The 11,587-nt window shown below is 55.2% G+C and overlaps 2 protein-coding genes across 2 annotated transcripts; one reads left to right on the top strand and one right to left on the bottom strand.

Annotated features, from left to right (window-relative positions):
* Positions 1-2,312: 2,312 nt before the first annotated feature.
* MYCGRDRAFT_111797 (uncharacterized protein) lies at positions 2,313-6,062 on the top strand (the record flags this gene model as incomplete). The annotated part of the gene is made up of 10 exons (XM_003846930.1): positions 2,313-2,350; positions 2,430-2,560; positions 2,685-3,023; positions 3,850-3,947; positions 4,178-4,576; positions 4,647-4,766; positions 4,906-5,038; positions 5,116-5,188; positions 5,244-5,280; positions 5,448-6,062. The coding sequence occupies 10 exons, from the start codon at positions 2,313-2,315 to the stop codon at positions 5,859-5,861; spliced, it is 1,782 nt and encodes a 593-aa protein (XP_003846978.1).
* A 2,816-nt stretch (positions 6,063-8,878) lies between these two features.
* MYCGRDRAFT_98012 (uncharacterized protein) lies at positions 8,879-11,413 on the bottom strand (the record flags this gene model as incomplete). The annotated part of the gene is made up of 8 exons (XM_003846870.1): positions 8,879-9,177; positions 9,332-9,443; positions 9,598-9,651; positions 9,706-9,747; positions 10,118-10,265; positions 10,317-10,512; positions 10,736-10,829; positions 11,219-11,413. 8 exons carry the CDS (start codon positions 11,411-11,413, stop codon positions 8,879-8,881), a joined length of 1,140 nt encoding a protein of 379 aa, XP_003846918.1.
* Positions 11,414-11,587: the final 174 nt, after the last annotated feature.

Below are 11,587 nucleotides of genomic sequence, written 5' to 3'. Positions count from 1 at the left end.
CAAGCACACAAAACGAGCCAGTACAGGCGTCCCCGCTCCTCAATGTACTCCTCGGACCACGACTCCAGCCCCACCCCTCGCAGGGCCTCCAGGTCAACTCAGCCGTCGCGAAGCACACAGCCAGAATCAACAGTCCCCACGAACAATGACTCCCGTCTTCCAGTACCGTCATTAGACGAGGAAAGCGACACCTCCGATGGCAGAGAGACATTCCGCAACGCACAAACGGCCACCGGCTTCGAGCGAATTCGACACCGATGATTATGCTGGAAAACAGAGTAAGCCAACCGTGCGGCTCTGCGGAAAGCCCGCGTGGGATCCCCAGCTTTGGGCCGATTCATTGGAACCTCCCGTCCGCACCGAAGTCCCAGCACATCACGTGACAAGGGCGACTTATGCCTACCTTCGTGGCTGCAACACTCACCTTGCACACCATCCATGGAGCCGGCTGGTCGAATCGCAAGACAACTTGAGGCTCATCAAAGCGAAGAAGATTGTTCGCAGACATTCACTGCGCAAGCAACACCTCACACAACCGAACAAGGACGACCGCCTCGATTACCACGAATACCTCACAACCGATCTCGCTCAGCTGCCGCTGCCACCAAACACGCACATCTCAAGGCGAGCAGCCCTTCGGCGAAAAGCAGGAGGCCGCGGTCGTTCTCATGCAGTGCGCCGCGGCCAGTGAGCACATCAGCAAACGTCGTCAAGAGACCGATACAATGTGGATACCAGAGACAACAGACACCCCAGAGCACGTTGAAAAGGAGATCAAGAAGCCGGTGGAGCAGCTGGATGCCAGGCCAAGGAACTCTCGTTCACGCGCTCTCATTGAGGGCACTCGGGCACCGCCGGAATTGATATCCATCACGACACCTTCCGCTCTACACCATCGACAACATGACGAATGGACCAACCCACCACCAATCCATTAACCCAGGACTCATTTGGATTGACCAATCCATCAAAAATCGCTCGCCTGCGGCAGCCTCTCAGATCTAAGGACTGAGGATTGATCAATCTATCAACCCGTCAATCCTCATCAATCCACCTCCGGTCGGGTTGGGTGGATTGATCGTGCACCGCACGGGAGGAACACAAACAGTCGAAGATGCAAAGGCATAGAAGGTGCGGGCTTCTGGTCAACACAGATCAATTCGCCGAACGTGCTACGAGGGTACCGACAAGAACAGAACAGATAACAAGGGTCGAGAAGAGAGATGCTCCAATGTCCGGACTCGTTCGCTGTCCGCATAGTCTTGCCTGAGCTGGAATGAACGACCAACATCCTCAATTCCCTCGTTCGCGACCAAAGATCCGAACGTGTTCACTCCACACCATCGGCCCCATGCTTCGTCCTGTCTTCTTGTATGTTCTCACAACACGACGCCTGGTGGACTGCAATACATCAAGCATCCAGCATCTAGCATCCAGACTGTTCGCCCAATGGGTTCCATCAATCTTCCTCAACGCATCCCGGCGTTAACTGCGAGAAACGCCGCATCGAGATGCATGCGTTCCAGTCCGCACTCGACCTCGACTTCCACCGCAGATGACGAAGATACGTCGTTGTTTTTGCCTTTGGCCTTGTCCTGCCCTCCTCTCCGTCGGCGTCGGTCTGTGGCGTCTTCCACAACCCAATCGCGCTTCTTCCTCCTCCGACTGCTGCGCACGGAATCTTCGTCTTCGCTGGCTTCTCGTCTCGTGATCGTATCATCGGCCCGATCATCGCGTCCCACCCTTCGATTGCCTCGACCGCGCGATGAGGTCGAATCTGGTCTCCTCATTTTTCCTCCACTCTTCGCCGTCTTTCTCCTCTCCTTATCCTGATCGATGCCAGCAGGAGACAGCCTTTTCCTCCCCAATCCAACTCCGGTCGTCGATGAAGAAGACGCTGTGCTCTCATCCTCATCGTCGTTATCGTCTCCATCTGTCGACGACTCTCCTCCGCGACGCCATACCTTTCTCTTTTGACTGGACTGCGAAGGTATTGGACTGAGCATCGACTGTTCTTCTTCTTCTTCTCCTTGTTCTCCTCCTCCCGAGCTTTCCTCGCCGCGGCAATCTCGCTCCGTCATCCTCGCCCATGCACTTCTCTGTTGCGATGAGTACGATTGGATGCAGAATGGGCGTCGAAATGTTGGAGAAGGCGTGATGGTCTGGTTTTCTTCCCGATGTATGAGTACAGTGGTGTTTTGTCCGAGTGCATGTAAAATATCAACAACGGGTGCGGAGTTGTACTCTGCCGGTGGTTTTGACCGGCTGATCCGTCTTTTTTTGTCAGCAGTCAAGGATCAGAGTATCACAGCATGACCGGTCCGCTCGATGTGACCGTTCGTTCTCTACGGTAAGTTACCTACTCAGATCTCTACAATACCCTCAACCTGCTGGGCAATTCCCTCCCCTGCAATCATCCCATCACACAGCCATCAGAATCGCCACGCGCTCATCGTCATTACACGAGATTCGTCTGCATCCATCCCGATTGCTGCGTTCGAGACCATCGCCGTGCTGACTGCGTTCGATGCAGAACTTCAACCAGCTCAATTACAACGATGTCTGTGCGGGGGAGCCTCTCCCACATCTCTAGCTCTACCAAGCAGCCATCGTAGCCTCCACGCTTCACGACTCCGGCATGGTCTCCCGCTCCGTCTGAGAAGCCTTCAGCGATGGCCCTCCAGCCGAGTGGGCCAAGCGAGCCATGGTAGACCACGGCGGTGTCGATGCCATCTTCGCAATCCCATCGTCACCGAAGAACGACATCTCCGCAGACGACCGGGCCGATCTCATCGCCGACCTCGTGGAAGCCACGCTGCGTACCTTCAATAGTCGCAAGTATCTCGACTTCATTGACAATCAGTGGCGCCAGGTTATGGCGATCGTTGACCGCTTCGAACATCACCGAGGGGCGGTGTGGCGTGGGAAGGGCGAGCTTGCCGACGATGACGAGGTGGATGAGATGGAGCAAGAGCTTGAGGCTTTGGCTGCTCGGTCTATCTCTTCTCCTGGCCCACGACGTCGTGATACTATCCCGTCTGATCAGTCCCGCCAGCATCCATCTACTCCGACCAGGTCCACCGCAAGACAGCCGCGGCCATCTTCGGGATCCACGCCGTTGAGATCACCGCCTTCCAGATCTACCCCGGAGGGTCACATCACCGCTGCTTCCACCCATCGATCTCCGTCAGTACCTCCACCATCAATCAATCCGACTCGATCATCGTCCAGCGAGACTTTCACCCTCCCTTCTGCTGCTCCATCTCAAGTGTCGTACCCCTTGGAATCACCCTTGGCAACAGCAATAGCTACTGTCCAGTCTTCTCAACCACCTTCCCGAGAGCTGCACCACATCTAGCATACCGCATCATGCTCTTCTACTTCCAGTCTCTGCTCACTTTAACATATCATCAGCCAAGATATCAGCCAACATCAATCAGCCTCCACAAGCTCTGTCAACTCGCTAATCAATTGTCGCAGATCCTGTAGGAGCTCTTGATGCGTCCTACTGAGTTCCATGATTGATACACTGTCTGATTACGGAAGTCTCCTGACCAAATTCTGCGACACGACCCAGTGTATTGACGATGTTGTAGTGAAGTTGATCAATCTTCCATCAAGAACCGGCGGCGACCTTTGGATGCCTCAGGCCAGACTCCCGGCCCAAATTCTGGTCACGTGGCTGGGCTTTCACACTTCCCGTCACCGACTCACCACCTCAACTTCCACCAGCACCGCTCCCAACATCACCACGAATCCCTCTCCGCCCACCCCCCTCACCCACTCCGCCCCTGCCTCGAGTCAATTCCTCTCGACATACCCACCACAAGGACACTTCATTCCTCGCAGCGACCATGGCGTACCTCTCCTTTTCATGGACACGGGTCCACCCACTCGTCGCCATCCGCAACATGTCTCAGCCGCATGCCCACTCCAGCGCGATCACTGTACGCCAACCACGATGAATTGGCACATCTCCTTTCCCACCGCTCTTCGGCCTACCTTGCCAGTCCTCCTCCTCCTCGACAAAAAGGCGCTTCCGTCTCCACCCCACCGCAATGACACCCACCACTCCGGCGCCGCAGAGACCGACGATACCCACCGCCCACCGCCGCATCGCCATCTGGTCACCCGATCGCATCACGAAGCAGCAGCAGCAACACCATAAGCGTCCCAGATCCGCTGCTGCCTCCCACATGCTCCCACCGAGTCCCCAACCCGTCTGCGCGGCTACCGTACTCCTCCCCAGCGTCCTTCTCCTCTCGTCGAAGCTGTCATGGAACGCCTAGGCATTCGCCGTGGAAGATGCGTATCCAAATCCACGAGCAAGCAAGAGACGAGATGCACGCGATTTTTGGGAGCCCGGCCAAACACCCTCTACCCCGTCAGTTGTCTGGTCGAGGTCATGCAGCAGCCCACAATCGTCTCCGCCAGTACCGTCCACGCGTACTTGATGTTGGTGGGCGTTGCGAGCTGCAAAGATCATCCTCTCGGACAACATGACGATCAAACGTGGTTCTTGTCCCATCTGTTGAAGGAAATTTGGACCATCCATGAGTGTATCCGTTCTCGTGGGGTAGGTGATGAACAGCCGCGACTCCCTCCTCTCGTTCTACACACTCGTTTCCGATGCTGATTCTTCTCAGGCCGCCGACGCGCCCGAGAACCCCGCTTCCCTTCTTCACCCCATGGAATCCGAGCCCGCTGCGCCTCCCGCCTTCCTCCCCACATACAACGACCCACCTTTCGCCGGCCCGCCAGGAAGAGTAAGAGCACGAGCAGCCGCCAACCGCGAACACTCTCGCAGACATTTCCGGGACGTGGGACGGCTCTGATGCGTTGCTGAGTCCGTCGACGGCTACGATTACCCGCGGTAGCGGTGGTGCATACGCCTGCGCAACGCAGTGCACGATACAACATAACACTGTGGAACCACTTTGGACCGGTGCCGAGGGGAGTTATCCTACTGCGTCCGACCTCGACTCAACCCTCAGCTCCGACTTTGACTGGGAGGGCTTCGCGCTCGAATCACCCGCAAGTCCGATGCAAGAGCTCACTGCCGCTTGCCCAGACTTCTGAGCTTTAGGCGGAGCATTGGACTACTGGCTACTGCAGCTGCTGCGAGTTTTGCTGCTGGTCGCTCACCGATGGCGCTTGCAAGTTTGGAGGTGAACGCGGTTAGGTTCAGGTCTGTAGGAGTGGGAGAGACGATACGACTGGATGTGGACACGTTATAATGGCAGCGATGTCACTCGCTTCGTTGCGCAGTATCGCGCGAAGGTCAGCAAGTTGAAGAAGATCAAGACTTCACGCCTTCAGATAAGCTGTGTCTCTTTTATTTACTCTCAATCATCGGCGAGCACTTCCCTCATTTCGTTGCTGGCATGCGCGCTGAAGAGCGCCTCGAAGAGACCACTGGCAATGCCACTACACTCACCCTCAACCAGTGCTTGGACGCACTGGTTAATGAAAGCAAGGCGCAGGCCAACGCTGCTCATGGAGCCGCTATGCTGGCTGGACGCCCTCAACAGCAAACTCAGCAACAGGCGCAATCACAACAGCCACGTCGCGTTCCTCCAGTTCCGAACGGCAAACATTGCACCTTCTGCAACAAGGAGCGTCATCTCGAATCGGAATGCTATGCGAAGAACCCTCATCTGAAGGCAGAGCACGATGCAAAGATCAAAGCATCAAAGGCGGCTAAACAAGCCGCAAAGGCGCAGGAGCCGACTGGAAAGTCACACGCCGGATTCAACACTGGTGGACAGCAGAAGGCTGGCTACAAAACCGTTGCAATGCTGCCGGCAGCCGCTACTTATCAATTCGGTGAGCAGCGCCTGTTCATGGCGAAGCGTGATTGACAATCAAAGACGCCATCACCAGAGCCAATGCACTCGGTTGGTGCTGGCGCAGTCACTGCACTTCTTGCTGCTCACGATGCTACTGCTTGGGTCGTTGACTTCGGTGCCACGGATCATATGAGCAACAGTCGCCACTGCTTCAAATCCTACACCGCCTGCGACATTACCATCTCCGTTGGCAAAGGAGCTATCAAAGCAGTCAGCTATGGTGACGCTCGAATCGCCACCTTCACCGCCTCAAAGGGCCCTCAAGACTGCACCTTCACAGCAGTCCTTCACGTTCCGGAGCTGGCCGCAAACCTGCTGTCAACACAGGCCTTTATTCAGAAGGGCTGCTTCTATCGCAATAACCTTCAAGTGCTGTTTATTAAGACTCCGCAGAGCAACTGCGTGCCGGTGGCGGACGTTTACGATCACAATGGCCTTCCGCACCTGACAAAGAACCGACACCAGCCTCAACCGCTGCACCAAGCACTGGTCACGATCACCGCTCCGCACGGAACAATAGAGGAGTGGCATCTACGCCTCGGTCATATCAGCGAACGCAAGATCATTACCATGGCTGAACGCAACAATATCGTCATCACCGGTGACAGGCAATTGCCAGCCTGCGCTGCGTGCCGCCTGGCACACGCTCACAAGATTCACAGCCGTTTGACCGCTGAGCGACCTTCTACCATCTACGCCATTGTCAGCGTTGACGTTGTTGCCGCTCGACAACCAGGCCTTCGGAAGAAGCGCTATCTCACGCTGTTCACTGGGCTCGCGCTGGTCGTCAAAACCGAAACGGTCGTCAACTTCGGAGCGGTCGTCAACTTCGGAGCGGTCGTCAACTTCGGTCATCAAAACCGGAATGGTCGTCAGGCACAGCCGTGTAGCCAGTCATGATCAGCCGACCGGACTGCTGCTATGAAGTTGGCCTGCTCTGTCGTTTCCTTCGCAACCCCTCACAGCGTTACCTTGAGGCGGTGCTGCCAGTCCTTCGATATGACACCAAGGCCGTTGGCATGTTGTTCCAAGGCAATGGAAGTGGTGAACTCAATCTCCACGCCTTTACTGACGCCTCTTGGGCTGACGACAAGGCCACTCGTCGCTCAACCGGTGGCACCCTCCTCAAGTTCGCTGGGGCACCGCTCTTCTACAAATCAGGTCGACACGGTTGTGGCACTCTCATCTACGGAAGCCGAATACATCTAGCTCACGCTGGTAGCGAAGGAGATTAGCTACCTCTCACGGCTGCTTGAAGAGCTTGGATACAAAGGCAACACTCGGCTGGTCACGATCTACGAGGATATCAAGGCCTCAATCGCCATCACTATGCGCGACTCCGCCTCGAACGGTCGCACCAAGCACATTGACCTTTGCTATCGCTTTATCTGGCAGGAGCTGTCCGCTGGCAACGTAGTCATTCAGTGGATCAGCACTCAGAAACAAGCCGCTAACGAACTCACCAAGGCGTCGGATGCCATCAACCACGCCAAATTCGCACAGCAATTGGGCCTCATCGACTGCACCACTGCTGTTACCAAGCAAGCCGCCGAGCACTCTGCCACTCACTGCTCACTGAGAAGCCGCTTCACTGATGCCCGACTTGAGGGTAGTCTCTGGCCTCTCATTGGCCAACCGTTTGACTGCAGTTTCAGCGTTTCCAGCTCCCGTGCGAGTCATTCGCGCAAGACGCAGAACTGCGCCGCGTGTGCTCAAAAGTCTCTTCCTTGGATTTCCGACTGCCACCGCCCCCGGGGATTCTACCACCACAACCACAACCCGCACGTGCATGGCAACACTCGGAGCGTGTTCACGTGGATGGATATATGGAGCATGCTCGGTTGCATGAGTTGACACCTCTGTTATTCCGAGCCGAGCGGCGGCGAAAATTTCCTCTTGGCCCATTGTTCTGCCCTCTGTGTCAGTTATTCAGTTGCAAATCCGATCTGCGCGGAAGGAGGGAGCGAAGGGAGGGAGGGAGGACAAAGGCCAGCCAAGTCCCCACATCAGGGGATTATCGTTGTAACCTTGTCCGCAAGGAAGGGAATTGCAAGGCAGGGAAAGGACAAAATCAAAAGAACGCAGATTCTGAGAATGAACAGAGGGAGAAGACAGGACTGAAATTGTCCACGCAGCGATACAACGGAATCTCCGTGCCTAAATCTGATTCCGATTCCCCATTTTCCATCTCCGTAAAACCGAAGTACAAAGTCTGTGATTCTTGCGATTGCAACCAGCGTTCAGATCTAAACGAACCTGCTCGAATGTCGTCCCTCACGGAACGGATCCAAAGCGATCCCAAACGACGCTTTTTACGTTCTGAATAGCAAGGCCAGCAAATCTCGTGTTACTAGACTTCGGACGCAGGAATATTGTCGTGTGGCTTGTCCGCGACAAGCACAGGGCCCGGAAAAGTTGGGAGTCAATTTATCAGTCGGATAGTATCTGAAGGACCACGCCGTCGACTTCAGGACACCGTACATATCGATTCCAACCAGCGCCGGCGAGCAATCTCTACTACTATACAGTCAGCTCCGCTATGGAAACATGTCTCCAAGATATGAATCCGGAATCGTCACCGAAACGTGAGGTTCGCTTCTAACCCGGCAGAGGGTGCTGACCATCTCCCAATGATCCAAGTCTCCTCGTCAACCTGGCCCGTCGGGCTCCTGCATACACGCCACGTCCGAGCACGGGCTGTCGTCTCATCGCCTTACCGCCAAGAGGTGAAGGGGCAGAAGATCTCCGTGAATTGCGCGAGCTTCGTCCTGCATCATCTGCGAAACAAAACGTCGGTACGAGCAACAGCGCCCACGTTCGCAGGGCGGAATTCTGGAGGTCAGTTTGTCCGGCTTCGAACTCACATCATTATCATTATTACCACACACACACACACACACACACACTGTTAGCTCATCAAAATCGGATCGGCAGGCATCATCGCATTCATTCCCCATCGATCCGTCAGTCCTGGCACCCAAGAAAGCCGTCGGTCGCCCCAAGTCGCAGCAAGGGCAGCTCATCAAGAACTATTGGGCAATCATGTGCCTCGTCGGCATTGCCGCCCAATAATGTACGCCTACCTGAGTCGCAGCGCGACCTTTCTCTTGTCCATTGATTGGCATTTGCCTCATTTCCACCTCGTTTTCCAGACCATCTCTTGCGCAGCCAATAGAACATCGTTGCAAGATAATCCTACCCTCGGTGAAGTTCGTTGGCGCATTGAGCTTGGCTTTGAAGCGTGCTGTGGATGTAAAGGTGGAGGTGAAGGTGAGGAATCGGAAAGTGCGCCATAGTACGCAAAGGCATGGATCTCGCAACGGCGAGTCTGGGAGAGCAGTCAGACTCAGTACCTCGCCTTGTTAATGGTGGCCGAGTTGGCCTTGAAGTTCACTCTCAGCCTCAGGCATGAACGGCTTCAACTCAGTTCCACTCGATCTCAGATTCAATCCATCCTTCTCACCTTCACTCCACTCTCCCACCTTCGCTCCACTCTCTCACCTTCCGGGGTTGAAGCCATGCTCTTTTGTTGAAAGGTTGGAGAAGCACAGAGTTGAGGAGGAGGAGGAATACCAGATTTCTATAGGTGCTGTCCTGTCCTACGAAAGCAGCAGCCTGGATATCGCTGGGTTATTGCCTATGAGACCAAAAGCACAGCCGGAAGCTCGCAGCAAATAATCCTCCCCGACGGGCTCGTCTTCATGATCCCGGACCAAGCCACGCCAAACTCCCTCAACATCGAGCTCACCTCCGCGAACATCCTCGAAACCAGACCTCGCATCGCATCTACGAAAGTCGAATACTGGCACTCCATTCAAGGACTCTTGCGCCTCATACCAGAGATCGCGCTACTCACTAGCAATACCTCTGGCCGATTCGTCCCGTCCGCGCTGCACATCTGAGACGGTCGGTATGGCATAACGCCGGAGAAGAGCAAGACTAATTAGGCGGGAACGGCGACGAACGAACCGGATTCCGCGCTCCTCATCGCGGACTTGCCCTCGTCGCGAAGTCCGTAACGGCAGAAACGTTGAACATGCTGCTACTGTCCATGACGGAAAAGGTATTGGCAAGGCGCCGAAATAGCAAAACATAGCAGTTGATCAAAGCATACTACTCTGCGAAGACCACTTTCTCGCGTCCTCTCCAGTACCCTTCCTATCGTCAGCATCACCCAAATCAGACATCCACTATCCACACCCTTCCTCTGAACCTCTCGAGTCTGCTCCGAAACTCTCCACTGCCGTAGCACGACGTTTAACACCTACCCTCCATATCCTCTCCTTTGGCCGAAAATGTCTTCTTAACTCATACCCGCCGTGCATGTCTTCCATGCAATCACCACATCTCTTCGACCCCATGGACGATATGATGATGACCATGTCCGGACACCACCTGTCCGACGCAGACATCTTCCTGGAGTCTAAAGAAGGTTCGTGGTTTCGATGCTGTGTAATGACTGCATACCCGACCATGCTCCTGGATCCGGAGCTGTAGTACTTCGGGTCGGAGCGGGCACGGCCGTGGATGGGGACAGGGACGGTGGAGATGGCGATCGCGCAGAGTGTCGGATGCGGTCCAGGGTTTCTTCCCTCGGCGGAGGCGGAGGCTGTGACGGGTGACTCTGCTCGCGCGCGGAAACGCAAGCAGAGCATCCAGCAGCCTGCCTGACGTACGGTCGGCCTTGGTCGTTCGGGAGTTCCACGTTAAGATCGCCTTTCCAGTTCTGAACCGCGGCTTGGCAGCCGGGACAAGTGCAGTGAGGGAAGTCAAATTCGCGGTTCCTGCCCGAGTCAACGACATGGAAAGAGTTGGTGGTTTCGAATTCGCTTGCTAGCTGGTTTCGTAGAGCTGGTGGATCGGATCGGACTTGTACTGCTGCACACGATCCGGCAGAATCGTGTAGTTGTCGATGCGGTCCAGCTTGTGGACCCAGTCGCCGGCGTTCGGCCGGAGTCGGATAGATCTCCGGTATAGTCGCTGGATATGGACTGTTACAGCGGCTTTGTCGTAGCATGATGGCAAAGCTCACCCGAGGGACTTCTGAATCAATAAAGGAAGAAAGATTGACCTTTAATCACCAAATGGATGGCGATAAAAGAGTCTTTGGCAAGTATATTTTTCGTCGGCAATGGTCAAGATGCAGACATGGGCATCTGTTCCACCGCATGAGGCTTGGTGGTGGAGCGTGTGGCGACGGAGGGTCCGCGATGCAAGGGCGGCCCCAGGTTCCTGGACCTCGTGCGATGTGACCGATCGACTTTGACTGATCTCTGCGTCCAATGTTTTGATCAATGACACGACGAACATGATGTTGTGAAAACTGGCCAACTTCATTAGGGCTGCTTCTCGAGTCGGTCGTCGCTGACGTTGGTGGCCAAAATAATCCTCCGCCGTAGCAAAAGCGGGCCTCTCCAGGTCAGAGGCACCGTCCTCGGGGTACTGAGTAGTCGCAAGTCGTTGGGATGCTCGATGTTGATGTGAGTCACACGGCGAAAGGCCTCGTCGTTAAGATCTTTCGTGGTCTCCTCTTGCGGTGTTTGTCCTTGTTTTCCAGCACCCATGTCGTCGTCCTGCGGTGAGTTCTGCATAAATACCCAGTCTGGAAAAGGGCGATATGCTTTATCAAACACGGTCGAATGAATATCCAAATACCCGACACCACAGGAGCGGCGATATCAACTAGTACGCTGTGTACGCTGTACGTACTCACATTAGACTCTGCTTGCTTGCTTAGG

The sequence above is a fragment of the Zymoseptoria tritici genome, chromosome 20 (genome assembly GCF_000219625.1).
Source record: "Zymoseptoria tritici IPO323 chromosome 20, whole genome shotgun sequence".
Classification (NCBI taxonomy): Eukaryota; Fungi; Ascomycota; class Dothideomycetes; order Mycosphaerellales; family Mycosphaerellaceae; genus Zymoseptoria; species Zymoseptoria tritici.
Note: the sequence above shows the minus strand (reverse complement) of the source record. Positions and strands in the feature narration are given on the sequence as shown.